The 17,287-nt window shown below is 65.5% G+C and overlaps 1 protein-coding gene across 5 annotated transcripts in view; it reads right to left on the reverse strand.

The window, feature by feature from the left end:
- Positions 1-17,287, reverse strand: part of PIEZO1 (piezo type mechanosensitive ion channel component 1 (Er blood group)) — a 48,872-nt gene that overhangs the window by 3,882 nt on the left and 27,703 nt on the right. For 2 of the 5 annotated variants that reach the window (XM_081275054.1, XM_081275053.1), the window contains exons 3-42: positions 16,957-17,079; positions 16,124-16,166; positions 15,886-16,024; positions 13,942-14,113; positions 13,610-13,823; positions 13,342-13,513; positions 13,136-13,246; positions 12,975-13,068; positions 12,268-12,368; positions 11,898-12,158; positions 11,279-11,390; positions 11,021-11,199; positions 10,782-10,930; positions 10,517-10,699; positions 10,078-10,184; positions 9,804-9,964; positions 9,528-9,704; positions 9,095-9,220; positions 8,822-9,022; positions 8,173-8,377; positions 6,450-6,554; positions 5,871-6,024; positions 5,544-5,787; positions 5,360-5,456; positions 5,099-5,270; positions 4,685-4,774; positions 4,509-4,609; positions 4,112-4,300; positions 3,702-3,802; positions 3,048-3,150; positions 2,926-2,979; positions 2,679-2,851; positions 2,471-2,577; positions 2,123-2,320; positions 1,787-2,045; positions 1,532-1,720; positions 1,084-1,399; positions 606-717; positions 379-526; positions 78-292 (exon numbers count right to left, since the gene is read on the reverse strand). In XM_081275054.1, the coding sequence (XP_081131180.1) occupies positions 78-292; positions 379-526; positions 606-717; positions 1,084-1,399; positions 1,532-1,720; positions 1,787-2,045; positions 2,123-2,320; positions 2,471-2,577; positions 2,679-2,851; positions 2,926-2,979; positions 3,048-3,150; positions 3,702-3,802; positions 4,112-4,300; positions 4,509-4,609; positions 4,685-4,774; positions 5,099-5,270; positions 5,360-5,456; positions 5,544-5,787; positions 5,871-6,024; positions 6,450-6,554; positions 8,173-8,377; positions 8,822-9,022; positions 9,095-9,220; positions 9,528-9,704; positions 9,804-9,964; positions 10,078-10,184; positions 10,517-10,699; positions 10,782-10,930; positions 11,021-11,199; positions 11,279-11,390; positions 11,898-12,158; positions 12,268-12,368; positions 12,975-13,068; positions 13,136-13,246; positions 13,342-13,513; positions 13,610-13,823; positions 13,942-14,113; positions 15,886-16,024; positions 16,124-16,166; positions 16,957-17,079 (6,157 nt within the window). The remainder of the gene's footprint in view (positions 1-77; positions 293-378; positions 527-605; positions 718-1,083; positions 1,400-1,531; positions 1,721-1,786; positions 2,046-2,122; positions 2,321-2,470; positions 2,578-2,678; positions 2,852-2,925; positions 2,980-3,047; positions 3,151-3,701; positions 3,803-4,111; positions 4,301-4,508; positions 4,610-4,684; positions 4,775-5,098; positions 5,271-5,359; positions 5,457-5,543; positions 5,788-5,870; positions 6,025-6,449; positions 6,555-8,172; positions 8,378-8,821; positions 9,023-9,094; positions 9,221-9,527; positions 9,705-9,803; positions 9,965-10,077; positions 10,185-10,516; positions 10,700-10,781; positions 10,931-11,020; positions 11,200-11,278; positions 11,391-11,897; positions 12,159-12,267; positions 12,369-12,974; positions 13,069-13,135; positions 13,247-13,341; positions 13,514-13,609; positions 13,824-13,941; positions 14,114-15,885; positions 16,025-16,123; positions 16,167-16,956; positions 17,080-17,287) is intronic. The other 3 variants (XM_081275057.1, XM_081275055.1, XM_081275056.1) reach the window with 2 other exon arrangements.

Genomic DNA, 17,287 nt, shown 5'->3' on the forward strand with positions numbered 1-17,287 from the left:
GGTGGCAGGGACCATCAGAGATGGAGGCTGACCAGGCCCTGCCCTGCGTCGTGCCCACCCCAGGATGAAGACCCGACCTCTCGGTGACGGCTGGCAGGATGAAGAACATCCAGAGGTGTATGGCGAGCACCAGTACCACCTGGAAAGCCAGCTTGCCCAGCACGGTCTTGCGCAGGTAGAGGGCACGGTCCACCACCATGGTGCTGAAGTGGATCAGCAGCATGACCAGGAAGGCCTCGGGCACCTGGTCATCTGACAGGGAGGACGTGATGTCTGTGGCGGCCGAGTGCTTCTGTAGGAGGGGCAGAGGAGGGGAGCTGGAGCTGGGCGGCTGGCAGCGGCTGGGCTGCACCCACCCGGGCAGCCAGCCCTGCTCACCCCAAAGGCCCAGAAGCCAAAGATGATGATGATGAAGTCCACAATGTCCGCCAGGAACATGAGGACATAGACATCTGTGGCCGCCCGGTACTTGGTGTGCAGGATGTCATGGAAGAAACGCTGCAGGGGCTGGTATATGCTCTGTGCCCTGTGGGAGGGGGCTCAGCTGGGTGCCCGGCCATAGGGACCCCCTCCCTGCCATGTGGAAAGAAGGGCCGGCCACTCACAGGGACAGGCAGAAGCTCTGCAGCCAGCGCACGGCTGCCTTCATCCGTTCTTGAGAACGGCTTGGCCCCTTGTTTCCCGCAGCCTCTTCCTCCTCTTCCCCATCCACAGCTTCTGTGGGCGAGAAGTGTGGAGGCTGAGCCCCCGGGGGACTGGGCCTGGCTTCTGGCCACTTCATAGAGAAGCAGACAGCACAGGGGGCCTCTTCATGGCCCTGTCAAGGGGCAGCTGAGGCCAGCCAGGGCACATGCTCTGCTGCTGGCCCTGTAGACAGCAGTGTACCTCTCTGTCCCCCTGGAAGAGCCAGAACCCACAGCCAAGTGCTGTCCTGTCCTGGAATCCAGCTGGTTCCCTGCTGGGCCTGGCACCTCCAAGGGATGGGATGGGCCGTCCGGCCTCCTCCACCTCCCCTGAAACAGCCGGGAGCCAGCACTGCCTGTGGGAACCAGTGGGACTGGGCTGTGGTCAGAGCTCTCTCACCCATGGCTGCCGCTCCTGCGGGTCCAGGCCTCTCCTTCCTCCTCCTGAAACGCAGGCTGATTCGTCTTGTGTCCTGAGGCCTGAAGTCCACCTGGGGCTCTGGAGCCCCATCCTCAGGAACAGCCCTCGCTTCTACCTGGACGTAGTCCTTGGTCATGGCTCCTGCCACCCCCAGCTCTGCCTGGGGCTTGGCGCCTGCCTCTGCCTGGGGTCCCAGTAGGAGCTCTGGCCCCGCCTCAGCCCCCTGATCCTTCCCACTGCTCCTGCTCTGCTCCTTGGAGAACTGGTCCTCTTCATGGTCCCAGAGGCCGTAGCACTGTGTGGAGGGCAAGGAGGGACAGTGAGGACACCAGCTGCACCACGCTTGGACCAGGCAAGATGGCCAGGCCCACCCTGGGCTGCCCACTGTCTGGCCCGCGAGCCCCGGGGTGCTGGGGCGCGTGCTCACCAGCAGCTGGGAGCGGTGGAAGAAGAGCGCCATGAGCTGCAGCAGGTCGCACTTGGTGTAGCTGTCCGTCTTCTCCAGGCCCAGGATGCGCGGGGGGAAGTAGGGCTTGCTCTCGTAGCGCCTCAGCACCGTGTGGCTGTTCCAGGGGAAGAAGCCAAACTGGAACAGGTACTTGGTGACCACCGTGACCTGCAGAAGAGGGGGTCAGCACGGGGCCGGGCTGCCCCCTCCCTGGCCCCACTGGCTGCAGCCCACCTCCGTGAAGATGATGGCTGTCATCCAGAAGCGCTTGCTGGGCCTGGGGACGGACAGCATGGCCCACAGGAAGATGAGCACGGGCAGCACCAGGGAGGCAGCCGAGGCGGTGACCATGTGGTTGAGGATGATGATGAAGTAGCAGAGCAGCTCTGAATGTGCGGCCACGCACTGGCACACGGCCTGCAGCAGCCGCAGCGTCCGGCCCTGCTCCGCCGCAAAGCTCTCGGCCTCCTCCAGCTCGGGGATGTGCAGGCACCTGCAGAGGGACCACCTGGCTGCAGCCATGCAGGCAGATGGCTCGGACCCTCCTTGCCCAGCCCCACCCCACCCCACCTGTCCAGGAGCAGCTCGCTGGCTGTGCGCGTCCGCACGCGGGCGTTGGCCAAAAGCTCCTGGGAGCCCTGCAGGGAAGCCTGGTCCCGGGAGTCGGTGGCAATCTCCTCACTGCCACTGCGAGTGCTGTAGCCGGTGCTCAGGGGGCTGCTGGTGTCATCTGTTAGGCTGCTCAGGGGCTCCTCAGCGCCCAGCCCACTGTGGGAGGGGAGCCAGGTCACAGGGTTAGGATAGCTGGGATGCTCCACTCCATAGCGCCCCTAAGGGATCAGCCCCGGCTTTGGGGCTGAGAGCAAGGAGGGAGGAGCTGCCCTGGCTCAGCTCCAGCCCCCTCAGTCTTCCACCCACCTTGACACCGTGCTGGGTCCATCACGGGCCTCTGGGGGGCCTGGCAGTGTGGTCTCAGCTGCACTCACATACAGCTGGTCCAATACGCTCCGGTGCACCTCTCCACCCTGCAGGGCATGGGGGGTCTCAGGGCTCTGCTCCTGACAGGCAGGGCAGCACCCAGCAGGAGTGGGGAGGGGTCTGCAGTGGGTGTGACCGCACAGCTTACCCGCAGGAGCTCCTGTGTTAGCAGGTAGCGCTCTGCACGCAGCACGTCGCTCATGGTGCGGTGGTGCCTGGTGAAAGCACACAGCCAGCGTGTCAGCCCATCCACCGTAGCCTGGCCAAGCACCCACAAGAACTGCACGGTGCCCAGCACGCGCTGCATGACGTGGCCTCGGTCTGTAGGGAGGGAGGAGATGCTGAAACGGGGGTTGGCCAGGAGAGTCCTGATCCCTGCCCTTGGGCCCACTCACCTGCCACCTCATCCTCGAGGGCTTCCACGGGCTCCCCCAGGCTCGGGTCACCTCCTGATACAGGGGACTGGTCAGTGTCTCTCAGCTCTGCAGGTCCCCACCACAGCCCTGCCGCAACTCACCAGCAGGCAGCTGCCCTTCCTGGTGCGCCCGCTCCCGCTGCGCCTGCTCCCGCCGCTGCCTCAGCACTGTCTGGGCATTGGTCACCCAGGCCTGGTACGCCATCTGCCAGCCCAGGAGTGGGTCAGAACCCTGGCCCCAAGTTCCCCTCCCAGGGAAGAGGAGGAGGAACCTGGGCTTGTCAGGGCCTGGCCCCAGCCCTGGCTGCTGCACCAGCCGGGGACCTGGCTGCCCTCACTTCCTCTGGAAATGGGACCCCAGGGCTGTAGTGGGAGGGCACAGTGAAGGCAGCCCACCCACAGGTCCTTGCTACTCAGCACCAGGGCCCCACACTGAGAACCAGAACCAAGGACAAGAGGGCCCTTCTGGCCCCAGGACACAAATGTGCCCAGCAACTACGCCAGGCTCCACAGACCAGGCCCTGGCAGCAACAGTCCAGCATGGCCAGAGCCAGGACCTAGGAAGTAAGGCGCAGAGGGGCAGGCGGCTGCTGGTGATCATCCCAGCCTAGGGCCTGTTTCCCGCCACTGGGGAGGTCTGAAGGGGGGGTATGCAGAGCTGGCTGCCTAGACCCTGCAAGCCTCTGTCCCACCTCAGGCTGCCTGGCCCAAGGCCAGGACCTCCATGGACAGAGGGGAAGGGGGCCACCATCTCACCTGGAAGGCGCTCTGTGCTGATGGCCGGGGGTCCTCCGGCAGGGCTTCCTCTTCCTCCTCACTGTCAGACTCAAACAGGAAGTAGTCCCCAGAGTGGATGACTGCAGACAGAGAGGGCTTGAGACCCAGCCCCCAGGCAGGGCTTCCCCTCCCAGCAAGACCCTTGAGAGGTCCTCCGGTTCCTCAACCAGGCATCAGCCAAAAGCAGACCCAGCTGCACTGCCCAGAAGTTCCCCTTGTCCCACCACCTGCACAGGCGCTGCCCAAACTGCCACCCTAGTGGGGGGCCAGCAGGCTGGGGGATGGCAGAGCATGCATGGACGCAGGCCAGAGAGCAGGACGAGACCAGACCGGACAGGAAGGCACCAGGGAGAAGCAGGGTATCTGGAGTAGATGGTCAGGCAGGGTACCTGTGGCATGGTCCAGCCAGGGCCGCCACCACTGTCTCGGTGGCGAGGAGGCGCCCCCTGGACTGCTGGGCCCTGTGGAGGGGCGGAGCGAAGAGTGAGGTGACAGGGAGGGGCCGGGGAGGCTATGGGAGCCACCACAGACATGGAGCCCCTGCAGGGCTGGTGCCACAGGATGCCCTGTGGCTCGGCCTGGAAGGATGGGAAAGAGGGCCCACGAGTGCAGACAGATAGTCACAGGGTGGCCACACAGCTTGCTGGGACAAGTGACCACACCACATGGCACAGGACACTGATAGGCAGGGAACTCTGGGGACATCACATGACACAGAGGCAGGCAGGCTCCGGTGGGCATGGACATGGGGAGCCCTCCAAGGTCCTGGGCTCCATCCATGCTCACCTGGCTCCTGGACAGGGTCCTCAGGGCCCACGGCCTGCGGGCGGCCACGGCCTGCCTGGCCTTGCCTGTACTTTTCCTGCTTGGCACGGATCCGCCTCATCCTGTGGGAGGGAGTGGGCTCTGAGTGCCAGGCTGGCCAGAAAAACCCAAGGGTCCTTGCCCCAGAGGGCACCTACTGTCTCTTCAGCTGGGCCAAGGACTTCTCCTCTGCCTTGCGGTGGGCCTCGATGCTCTTGAGGCTGGCTGCGTTGTAGAGGGCGAAGCCCCTGTGGGGAGAGCGGGGAGGGCAGGACTCAGCTCCGCCTGTCCCCACCCCTGGGCACTGGGGTCCCTGGGAGAGGCAGATGAGGCTGGCTCTAAGTCAGAGCTCTGTGCCCAGGACGTCAGACACTGTCACAGTCAGGGCTGACCCCAGGTCCATGCAGCACTCAGCCTCTGAGCTCCAGTCTGGGGATGGCCAGGGCACAGGCGATCCATAGGGGCCAGTGTTCCTCGGGCTTCCCTCCAGGTGACACATGAGCCTCAGAGTGCAGGGGCCCTGGTGCTCTCTTCCAGCCCAGGGACCCAGTGCTAGCTGGGCTGGGGCTGACCTGGAGGCCTGCAGGGCGGTGGCCTGCAGGTCCACACTGACGTGCAGGAAGTAGTAGCTGAGGAAGACGCGGCGCTGCAGCAACAGGAAGAAGAAGCAGACGCCGTCCCAGATGACACCGGCCTCCTCCACGGGCAGCAGGCAGTCCTGGTCCCTGCCCATCATCTCCTTGGCTGTGGGACAGGTACCGGCATGGCCAGGGGTCAAGGCCTGAGCACCGGGGATCCCTGTGTACCCCCTGCCCCAGGCCGCGCCCACTCACGGTCATAGTAGCCTTTGACGGTGCACACGAGGCTGAAGAGCTGGATGACCCAGCAGAAGCTGCTCTGCATCTGCTCCACGAAGACGCAGGACAGGAGCTGGGGGAGGGGGAGGGTCAGCCAGGCCTGGGGGAGGGCAAGGGCCAGCCGAGCCTCGGGAGTGGGGACGGCGGGCGGGCAGCTCACCGACAGCATGTTCTTGGAGATGATGACTGTGACGTTGTAGAGGATGAGGCAGTCCCACAGTACGAGGCGGGACCTCGTGCCCTTCTGCAGCAGGGTGGTGCCGAAGAGCAGCAAGTAGAAGCAGGCCAGCAGGTAGCCCAGCCCAAAGATGCTGATGCGCGTGGCCCCCGTGATGAACACCACCACCAGCACCAGCCAGAACAGGTAGCGGAAGACGGCCACCTTCAGCATGTCCAGGTAGGACCTGCAGGCAAGTGTCACCTGAGCTGCTGGTCGTCCTGGCTGCCCCCTCCCAGCAGGGCCCTCCATGTGGGCATGTGCCCCCACCTGCAGTGGATGAAGTTGGGCACGGGGTTGGGCTCCCCCCGCAGTGGCTCCAGGTGGTCAGTGTTGGTGCCGGCCAGGCGCTGCCACTCCTCAGTGCGCTCGGCTGCAAACACCTGCCACTGCTGGGAGGCGCAGAGCAGCAAGAGGAAGTCACCTGCGGACACAGGAGAGCTGCTGGGGCCACGTCACGCCGTGGGCACCACGGCACACAGGGCAGCATGAGGACATCAGCAGGTGGTGCCTGTGCATACGTGTGCTGCGTGTGTGTGGCAGGAAACGTGGACCACACACCATGGCCATGGCCTGTGAGCCTGGGGGACAGTGAGTGCTTGGACCTGTCCTCAGGTGCACGGGAGCGGCCCTTGGCCCTATCAAGACGTGACTGCAGGCAGGGGCAGGCCCACTTGGCTCAGAAGTACAGGCCCTGGGCCCGCCTGGCAGTACCCGGCGGACCCCTTCCTCCCATGCCCTGCAGGTCCACCTGCCCTGCAGGTGCAGCCTCTGTGGCCTCCGGAGGCTGGCAGGTGTGCCCCCCAGGGTGGCACGAGCAGGATGCAGGCCTGCTTGTGAGGCACTCACTGATGAGGTTGGTGGAGTTGGGGGCCCTGAAGAAGTCGGGCAGGTACAGCCACTTGATGAGAGCAGAGTTCATGGGGATGGCCTGGCTCCAGCGCCACGGGTAGTCTGTGGGCATGAGGGCACGTCAGGAAGGGTGAGGCCTGTCCAGGGCCCGCAGCACCCGTCTGCTGGCCAGCAGCCTCAGAGGTTTACGATTTTGGCTTGGGCATTCCAGTGTTCACAGGGGATGTTCCCATATCCTGACACTCCCATGGTCTCCCCGGTCACATGCACTCACACTGGGAGCCCTGAGGACTTACAGACCCAGGGGCACCGTGCATTCTGTGATGCACCAGGGTAGGGCTGGGGGTGGGGGACAACAGAGGAACCCAGCCACAGGCCAGAAAGTCAGGCAGCAGCTGGGCTTCTTGTAAGGCAGGAGGGACACCCCCCGGGGGCAGGTGACACTGGGTAAGCATGGCTCACATGATGCCATGACATGGTGACCACACACAGGCCACACCTGTGACCCCAGAGGCAGGATGGCAGGCCCACAGCCAGCCTGGGCAACTCGGCGAGGCCTTGTCTCCAGAGAGAAGGGGTGGGGAGCCATCTCAGCGGCAAAGTGTCACTGAGCTGAGTCCCACTGCTGGGGGGACAAGAATCCGATGGCATGTAGCCGTTATGGTCTGGGTGCTGCTTTTTTCTTCCTGGGGAGCTGAATCGAGGTGCTTAACCACTGAGCCACATCCCTAGCCCTTTTTTGTTTTGAGACAGGTTCTCACTAAGCTGCTTAGGGCCTCGCTAAGTTGCCAAGGCTGGCCTTGAACTTCGAATCCTCCTCCTCAGGAGGACACAGACCTCCATGCTTTCTGTGGCGTGGTGGTCAGATGACGCCACACTGAACTATATGCCAGAAAGGGAGCTGGCCTGTGTGCAAACCAGGACTCACTGGGCCCAGCTCAGTGCCATGGAGTCTGGAGTGCAGCACAGCACAGCTGGAGGGACCCTCGTGGCAGATGTGAGATGACCACCCAAGTCACCCCCAGTGTCAGGTCTATAGCATGGAGGCACAGTCATGGGTCCCCTGAGCTGGCCAAAGGGGTGCACTTGAAGCCCAGTGGTGGCCACACCTGCTCTGAGAGCCTGAGGGCACCGCAGCACAGCCAGGCCTCAGGGCGTTCAGCAAGACCTTGGAGGGGCTGGGCGTGGTGGAGAGCCTGCCTGGTAGAGCTCAGCCCTGGCTCAGTCCCCAGCACCAGGAAGAACACCAGCTGGCTCTCCCAGGACAAAAGGCCAGGACACCGAGACAGGAGATGGAGGACCCCGCACACGGCAGGCTGACCCTGCCACAAGGACCGCGCTGTGGGGAACGGGACCCTTGGTAGCTGCACTGTGCACGAGACTACCATTCCCAGAGTCCCGTGAGAGGCGGTCCTTGGGCACAAACACATGTGCCCCTGGGACACCCTTGACCTCTCTGAGGGTTTGAGAGGTCTCAGGACGGGAAGAGAGCCATGGATGCAGGGAGAGCCTGGGGCAGGAGCACCCCAGAGAGACGCTTCCGCTGGGACAGGGAGGCTGAAGGGCAGTGGGACTCACAGGGCTGGCTCGGGGCTGGGCTGTGGAGGGCCCAGGCTCGGCCCGGGAGTCGGGGGAACAATGCCAAGGCTCCCTCCTCTGCGCCCACAGCTCAGCTCCTGGCCCCTTGGCCCTCTGCCCCACTGGCACCCACAAGGCTCACCTATGCACAGGGCAGGGGGCATGCCCAGGCACAGCAGGTACTGGTACAGCAGGAAGAGCGCTAGGAAGAGGCAGTAGCTGGGCCAGAGGCGGGCGATGGCCTCACGACGCCGGCGAGTGAGCATGGTCACCAGCCAGCAGCCATGCAAGATGACCATGAAATTCATGCGCTGCCCAATCACGTTCACGGCCATCATGAAGCAAATCTGGGGAGGGACAGTGGGGACAGGGGTGGACTGGGCTTAGGTACAGGCCTCCTTGGCCTGCACCAGGCCCACCCTGATGGCACAAGGGACAGACAGGTCAGCACCTCCTGCCTGGAGGCCATGGGGCAGCAAGTACACATGGGGGGCCAGCAGTCCAGGCTCCCAGGGTGACCGCCTCGCCCCCGGGAGGGCTGCAGAGGTAAGCCCTATCTCCATCAGGCTCTGGAAACCTGAGGCTTGGGAGGCAGTTCTATCCTCAGACCCCGGCCAGCCCTGGCCCCCTGCCTTCCTGAGCACTGTGGTGGGCCTCACTGGTACCCGAAGGGCCCCAGCTCAGCCTCAGAGCTGTGCCCCAGCTGCACACCCCAGGCAGCTCCAGGTGCCTGAGAGGTACAGGGCCCCCAGAGGCCGAGCCTGCTGGGAAGGGGCACTGTCTGACCTCACCTCCAGCCCAAACTTGTAGAAGAAGAAGTTGACGAAGTACTTGAGACAGCTGAGCAGGCCCTGGTCGAGCCGCTGGCGGGTGCCGTCAGCACACACAGCCTGGGCGGGCAGCGGGGCAAGCTGGTGCTGCCGGCGGTAGTGCTCCTGACGGCGGTACACCATGGCCTCGAAGACCAGCAGCAGCAGGATCTGCAGGTGGTTCTGCAGAGTGGAGCGGCGTCAGGGCAGTGAGGACAGCTGGGCTGTCTGTCCACTGCTGGGCCCCGTGCTCACCTGGATGTAGCCCAGGTTGGGGAAGCCCTTCCGCACCCCAAACCAGTTGGCAGGGTCGACGGGACCACGGTACAGCAGGGACTGGTTGATCTCTGTCCGCTGCAGGTTGGTGCTGTTAGGGAGGGGCTGGCAGGCAGGTCAGGTCAGGTCAGCACCTGTGCCTCCAGCCCAGGTCCAGCCATAACAGTTACCCAGCAGGGGCACCCTGGGTAGCCTCAGAGCCATCCTGAGGGGGAGGGTCCAAGTGTCTGGGAAATGAGAGGCCACAGGCCAGGCTGGGGAGGCAGAGATGTGCAGGGAGAAGCAGGACAGTGGCGAGATCCTGGCAGAGCTGCCCTGAGGCCCTCCCTTCTGCATGGCAGGGTCTCTGCCGGTGTCCCTCACACCGTGACGTGCATCCCCTGAGGGACTGTCCAGGTGGAAGTGCCCGTACCTCGGAGCAGTTGCTGGAGTACTCCTGGGGGTTGACAACCTTGAGCTGGTACAGCATCTTGCACACGATGATGATGCAGCTCCACACGGTGGACAGGCAGGAGGCCATGGGCCGGAAGCGTGGGTAGGGCAGGGCGAAGGCCCACAGCACCACCAGGAGCAGGTTCATCACCGACACCTGCAGGGGACCCGGGTGTCAGGGAGGCTGGGCTGGGGGCGGCCCCACCCTGCATGAGGAGATGGAGGCTGAAGGGAGGGGCCGGTGCCGCCAGCTCACCTCCTTCAGGGCCACCCAGACGGTGTACAGGGCCACCAGCTTGAAGATGTGCAGTTCCAGCAGTCGCCGCACGAACACCTGCACGCGGGAGAGGACCTCCGAGAAGCCAGTGGCCAGGTCCAGCAGCCGCTCGGCCACCAGGCCCCACTTGCTGGCTGTGCCTGTGATGGGGGCAGGGTGGGGGTCAGTGAGGCTCGGGGCTCAGAGGGGACCGTCAGTGCCCCTCAGCTGGGGCATGGCAGAGTGAACTCTGATCGGCCACTGTTGCGCTTACCTTCAGGGACCTGTGTGGCCTGGCAGGGGCTGTCCACATTCAGCCCCCTGTCCCTGGGGACCTCTTCCTCCTCCTGCAGCAGAGGGGCCTCGCTTGCCATGTCCTGCCTAGAGAATCCGAGTCACTCCCCGCCTGTCCTCTTCTCCCTGGGGCTGAGATGCCCCCACCAACACCCCTTGCCCCCTTGTGTTTTTGCTGCAGCTGCTAGGCCTGGTGCACGTGGCCCTCAGAGGTGTGCCTCCTGCCCAGGCCGATGATGGTCAGCTGACATTCCCCCACCACCTGGACGTGCCCTCAGCCCCATGAGGTGTGAGAGGACGCCCAGAGCCCAGGGCCTTGGATCTGAAGGCACAGCCAGGCCCTGGCTCCTCCCGCCCCCACAGGGTGAGGCCCTTCCCCAGCTATAGCAGGAGCAGGGGAGCCCGGAGGTGGGAGGCACCTGTGGGCCCTGCGTGGGCGGTGAGGGCCAGCAGGGGGCACGTGCTCCAGGTCGGTGAGCTGCATGAAGGGCCGGTGGAAGTAGTGCAGCTGCAGGATGCAGGCGAGCAGGAAGAAGCCCGGGATGAAGATGCTGGAGAAGAGCTCGGACACGCTGAACTGCTCCAGGCCCAGGTCCCCCAGCCTGTGGGGAGAGGCGCAGTGGCAGGCCCAGCCCCAGGCCGGCCCAGCGGGACAAGTGGGCCTGAGGAGGGCCCCTGACTCACTGCTCGTCCGTGAAGCCGGTGAGGTTGCGCCAGTAGGCGGGGAAGTCCTGGAACTGGAACGTATACACGGCGATGAGCACCAGCATGGTGTAGGCCACCACGAGCCACCAGAACACCTTGAGCAGCCTGCGCCACAGGCTGTAGTACACCTGCGGGCGGCACAGGGCGGTGAGCGGTGCCCAGGGAGGGGGAGCGGTGCCGTGCTGCCCGCCCCCGGGGCTACGCTCACCCCCAGGCACCTGGAAGAGGGTGAGGCAAAGCAGGAAGAGGAACATGTACACGATCTTGTAGACCACCAGCCGGCCGGCGAAGCTGACCACCACGAACATGCCCGCACACACGTAGATCCAGTACTTGGCGTACACGCCCGTGACCAGCTCCCCCAGGCTCCGCAGCAGCGTCTGGGTCTGCGTGGGCTCTGCAGGCCAAGCCAGTAGGCAGGGAATGGCCCTGGGCCCGGCAGGGCGGGACGCGCGACCCCGACCGCCCCCACTCACCTGTGTCCGCCACGGTGACCTGCAGCAGCACGGCAGGCCCCTGGGCCTTCTTCAGCAGCTTCTCCTTCACGAACTGCCGCAGCAGCAGCCAGAAGGTCAGGGTGTAGAGCAGCTGCGAGGCAGGGACGTCACAGCCAGGCAGGGGAGCGCGGCACCCCACCCAGGCCCAGGCCCACCCGACATGGGCAGTCAATGGCCAGACACAGGTGTGCCGCACAGGGTCACACACGTGGGTCCACACGCTCACGGTTCCACACTCAGGCCCACAGTGACCACCGGACTCGAGCATGCATGTGTCTCACACGTGTGCAGACGCTCATGTGCCCACTCGGGCTCATGCGCCTCACGGGACACACACTGAAACCCGCCACCCACAGACAGTGGCCGACACAGACACTGGCCCACGGCCACAGCAGCACACTGTCACTCGAACACACTGGGCCCTACTCAACAGCGCCGGGGGGGGGGGGGGGGTTTGGCAGGGACTCCATGGTGACCTCCAGCCGGCTCCCTCTCCCGGGTTCTCCCAGCCGGGCAGGCAGATGAGGCGCAGGGCCATCCTCACGGGCACCAGGGGCCTCGGCCAGCACGGGGCTCCCAGGCCGGCGGGCCTACTCACCATGGCGCCCAGGTCCAGGCAGGGGTAGCGGGTGTGCTGTAGCCCCAGCTGGCGCAGGCTGACAGGGCCCAGGGTGGTGGGCAGCTCTGGGCGCAGGTCCAGGGCCCACACGTAGCGCAGGCAGCACAACGCCAGCCCGTACAGCAGGATGCAGGGCGAGCACAGCATGGCCAGCTGATGGCGGCTGCGCACCGTCCAGATGAGGCAGGCCCAGAGCAGCAGCACGAAGGTCAGCCAGCTGTGGTAGGTGATGCTCCACACCTGGGCGGCCAGGGCCAGTGGTCACAGCCCCAGTCTGAAAGGCAGGCTGCAGTCCCCCTCCCCCCCACACAGCGGGACTACCGCCGAGGGCCCTGGGGCTGCTCCTTACCATCATAGCAATGAGGGCACAGACGTAGCTCTGGGCCATGATGAGGTGGCCCAGGCCATGCAGGGGAGAGGCCTCTCTCAGCTCTGCCAGCCTGGGAGGCACTGGGGGCAGAGCAGAGGTCAGCTCTCAGGTGGGGTCACCCAAGAGTCCTCTCCCCACACCGCTGTGGCCTAAAGCCTGCACCAGCGCAGGGCCCAGCAGGCAGGAGGGGGCCAGCCAGAGAAGACGGCCACTGTGGGCACTGGGCAGTCCTGGCCGCCACATCTGACCCGGTACCTGAGGGGGAACATGACCCTGGACGGCCCCTGTTGGGCCCATGTTCCAAGACACTGAGGGGACGGGGTGCACAAGAACACCCCAGCCCACGCCAGCACTCCATCACTTCACCCAGGGCAGGTCGAAGAGCGAAACCGAGCTCAGTAGAGAAGCAGCCCCTGGGAAAGACCCCACAGTGCTGCCACCCGTCCCAGAGTCACAGCAGCAGCAGCTCCCGGGGCCCTGTGACAACTGCAGCCACCCAGCACAAGGCCCAGCGTTTGGAGAGGCCTCCCCAGGGGTCTTGGCCTGGACAGCTGGGGAAGCTGCAGGGTGGACATAGGATCTAGTGGCCACTAGGGGGAGCCCTGGCCTCACCCCTGGGGCTGAGAGGGAGCCCGTGTGGGCCCCAGGAAGGTGAACTGGACGGGGAGCAGGACGGTCCTACTCACAAGGAGGGGGCTGGACAGGGCTGTGGCTTGTCAGGTCATGCACGATACAGTTGTCAGTCTCAGTGTCAGGCCCCGGGGGTGCAGGCATCATCCTCTGTGGGGGACACGTGGGTAAGCCAGCTGCACAGGAAGCTGCCAACCCTGCTTGGCCACCTACTCACCTGCGTGGCTTCCCTGTCCTGCGCAGCAGCCCCTGCCTGGCCCTGTGGCCCCTGCTCCAGCTGATCCAGTTCCAGCTCCTGCTCCTCGTCCTGCCTGGCCACTTCCTTCCTCTGCAGACAACAGAGCCACAAGGTCAGTCCCACACCCACCCCAGGGCTGGGAGGCAGCAGGACACCTGGCCGGCCCAGGTGGGGAGAGCAGGTACCTGGTCCGAGGGGCGATACTTGTGGAGCTTCGGGAGAGAAGTGACCGTGTAGTGCAGCAGCAGCAGGATGCCCGGGCTCACGTAGACGGGCCAGTCGTGGCTGGTGTTGAGCACCAGTGCGTTGGGGCAGGAGCAGTTGATGGGGCCCATAAAATCCTTAAGACCAAACACCCTGTCCAGAAAGGACATGTCACTGACCACCCGCCCTGGGGCAACAGGGCCAAGGACCCAGCCAGGAGAGGACCAGGGCCTGTGTGGGAGCCCTCACCTGGCCCAGATGCTGGCTGGGGGGAGCACGGCCTGGACCAAGGGTGTCTGATAGCAGTAGAGGCAGATGAGATGGCCGGCACCAAAGCAGCTCACCATGACGCAGAGTGTGCTGAAGCCCAGGGGGCTCATGGGCAGATGGCAGGCCCACCAAGTGCAGATGGCCAGGAAGACCAGCAAATAGACGCTAGAGAAGGCCGAGGGGTGGGCGATGCCTGCAGGGCAGGGCAGAGGTGTGCTGGGTCCTGCTGGCCATCTTGATGGTCATGGCGGAGCTCCGAAACCCTCCTGGACTGACTCCTGATGCTGCAGCCCCACCCCCACCCGCGGTACCTGCCAGGGCGAGCAGCACGATGGCCAGTGTCCGTCCAGCGGCCACCAGCAGCCAGTGGGCTGTGACCCGGAGCCGGGCAGCCAGCCGCGACCTGGGCCCGGGGGCCAGCACCGGGGCTCCCTGTGGCCAGGCTGGGCGTCCAGTGTCCACATCCATGTCCCCTTCATCATCCTGCAGTGGCCCAGAGAGGGGAAGGTGGGTCAGGCACGTGGGACCGAGGCTTCTGCTGCCCCTGCCTGCGCCCAGCGTCCCCTGGCCCAGAGGCTGCCCGCACCCTCCCTCCACACTGCACGCTGGCCTGGCTGGCCTGGCTGGCCTGGGGGCAGCGTCCCCAGAGGGAGTGGGCTGACCACGTTGTCTCAGAACCACCTGGTGTCTCCTCTTGATCTCCCCACCTGTCCTGGAGCCCTGCGGGTCAGGCACCATGCTGCCGTCTGCAGGCCCAAGACCCACTGCCGTGGCCCCTCGGGCATAGAAACAGGCCCAGAGGTGACGGTGACTTGCCCAAATCGCAGCTGGGAGCTGCTGGAACCTGTCTGCCCCCTTGAGGTCCATGGAGAACAAGGGGCCTGTGGGGCACTCAGGTGCCAGGTCTTCCTGGCACAGGAGCTGACCGTGTCTGGAGAGCCACTGCCCTCCCACGGCCTCACTGCCCGCCCACAGGCCTATCTCCCTGGCTCTGACGGAGGCTTCCCATGGCAGAGCTGTTTCCAGGCGTCAGGGAGAGGCGGGTGTGGTGGAAAGAACATGGACGGTCGTCAGACACCCGGCCTGGCAGCCACTGGCACCTAGTCCCAGCTGCACCTTGTGGACACTGAGCCTGGAGCCCAGGCCGAGCCCAGGCCCTGAAGCAGAGGGCCTGGTTCTCCCCAGTCCCACGTCCCCCTCTGCACAGCCTGCGGGTGGCCTCTCAGACTGTTCCCAGTCTGCAGATTGGAGCTGGACAGCAGCGATGACCAGACAGCTCTACCCTCATGCCCTCACAGCCTCGGCCTGGAGATGCCGTGGGCCTGAGCTGGCTCGGGAGGCCGGCTGAGAGGAAGGCCAGGCGGCGGGGGCGAGGCACTCACTGCCCTGGAGCCGTCCCTTAATGCTCCCGCCTCCTCCCAGCCCACCCTGCTGGCCGGGAAGGGAGCAGGCCTGTACCACCCTCCCACGGCCTGGCACCAGCCGTGGGAATGGGGAGGAAACAGGGCAGCTGCTGACAGGGGACAGGTGCCCTGAGGCTACCCGTGGCAGCAGGCTGGCCAGACCCTCCCAGCCCTGACCTGCTGGGTAGCCTCGGAGTCCCTCACCCTCTCTGGGCTTCTCTGGAAGTCAAGACCCATATGCCCAGTGAGTGTCAGCTGCTGGCAGGTGGATGCTGGAGCTTGGCTCCAGGGACCTGGACCATCATAAAACCTGGCTGAACCCCGGGGACCTGGCCCCAGCCACACGCCGTGGCTGGGGTGGGGTGGGGGGTGCCTGGACCACAGCCTGAGCAGGGCAGGAGGGCCCAGAGGCTCCACACCCTTGCTGCCCATGGGTTAGAGCCAGGGCTGGACGGCTCAGGCCCCATAGCAACTGAGGGTGACCCTCCTCACCCTGGAGGGCACAGACTGGCCCGGGCCTTGGCTCCCAGTGCCGAGGCCCCGCTGGGCTCTGGGCTCTGCACTGTGCTCCCTACAGAGTGCCCTGGCCCCACACAGGCACGGCTTCTCAGGACCCGTAGCTGGTGCTCTGCCACCCCGACTGCCCGTGTGGCCCGGAGGAACCTCCGACAGACCCCGTGAGCACAGATCCCCTCGGGCCAACTTAGCGAGACCCTGTCTCTAAATGAAAGGGCTGGGGGTGGCTCAGTGGTGAGCACCCTGGGTTCATCCCCAGTTACCCCCCCAACGTCTGTGCTCGGGATGGCCAGGACCGCCGCTCCAGAATGCCCCACCAGCTGCCCACACCCTCACCGACTCCTGGGCACACGGGCTCTGCTGGGCTCTTCTCGTGAGGCGCCTGCCAAGGCCGAGGCAGATGGAAGAGACCACCAGGACACCCAGGTCGGGGGCCACCATCCGGGTGGTGTTGGGAATGTCTTTCAGGTCCAGCCTAGGAAGGGCCCGGCAAGGGCATGGTCAGCACAGGAAGCAGGGCTGGAGGCTGCCCCTTGGGCTGGGGCCCCCATGGAGGTTCACTGGGGGGTGTTACCTCGTGACCCCGATGTGTTGAGAGACGGTCTCCCAGAAGCTGCCTGCAGAGGGAGCACAGGGACCCCAGGTCAGGCAGGCGGCCAGCGGCCAGCTGGCGTGGCTGGGAGGCCAGATCCCAGGTAGGCAGGGTGCCCCTGTTCCCACCGCCTTCTCAGGGAAACTGAGAGCTCGCCAGGGACACTGGGGGCACCTGGCTGCACCATCAGCCCTGAGTGGCAGAGGGGACTCGGCCCAGCTGGGACCAGTCTCAGGTGCTGGCCCCGCCCGCTCTTGTGGGGAAGAGCGGCCGCTGACAGCCGCGGCCCTGGCCCTCCCGCCTTGGGTTCCCAACACCAGGACGGCAGCAGGGCCTCGGGATGAGGGCTGCGTGGAGAAGCCAGGGGCCTGGGGTTGCGGGGACTCAGAGCACCTGCTGGTGCTCGTCCCCGAGCTGGCGACACCACCCAAGTGCTGACAGGGGAGAGCCGAGGCCCCCGGTGCCACCCGGCTGCGTGGCCGAGCCCCAACGGGCACCGGAGAGAGATGCTGACAGGGCATCCTGCGGAGAACAGGGTGCGCCCAGGCCTGGACGCAGTTCAGCCCCGCTCTGCCTGCCCAGCCCCCTGGCCCAGCCACTACTGCCAGCACCTGACCTGGGCAGGACATAAACTGTGGCCAGGCACTCAGGGGCTGGCCCACGTTGGGTAAAGCCTGGGTGAGGCAGGGCGGTCTGATGAGCTGGGCCAGCCTCTCCAAGGAGACCCCAGGTCCCTGAAGGGGCATGGTGGCCCTTCTCCCCTCCACGCCCACACTGCCATCCCCAGACCCCCTGCCCTGCTCATGGAGACTCACAGTTTGACCCCAGGAGCTGGTCCAGGTGTGGCATGGTGTGCAGGCATATCTGGAAGACCAGGTGGGCCACCAGGAAGAGGAGGCTGAGTGAGAGTAGGGCGCGGAGGAGGCGACCCGGGTGACCTGGGGGAGTGCAGAATAGCTGCGGCCCTCTGCCTGGGCTCGTACCCCCAGCCAGGCCACTGCCCCGTCACCAAGCCAGAGGTGCACCCCAGCGTGACATGGGGTCTGGGCAGGCTGTCCCTGTGGCTCCTGGAAGCACCCCCAGCAGGCACTGAGACATGAGCAACGGGAGTGGCCCTCACAGCATTGCTCTGTCCAGGGCTGTCTG

This window comes from Spermophilus citellus (assembly GCF_964194105.1).
Source record: "Spermophilus citellus genome assembly, chromosome: 18".
NCBI lineage: Eukaryota > Metazoa > Chordata > Mammalia > Rodentia > Sciuridae > Spermophilus > Spermophilus citellus.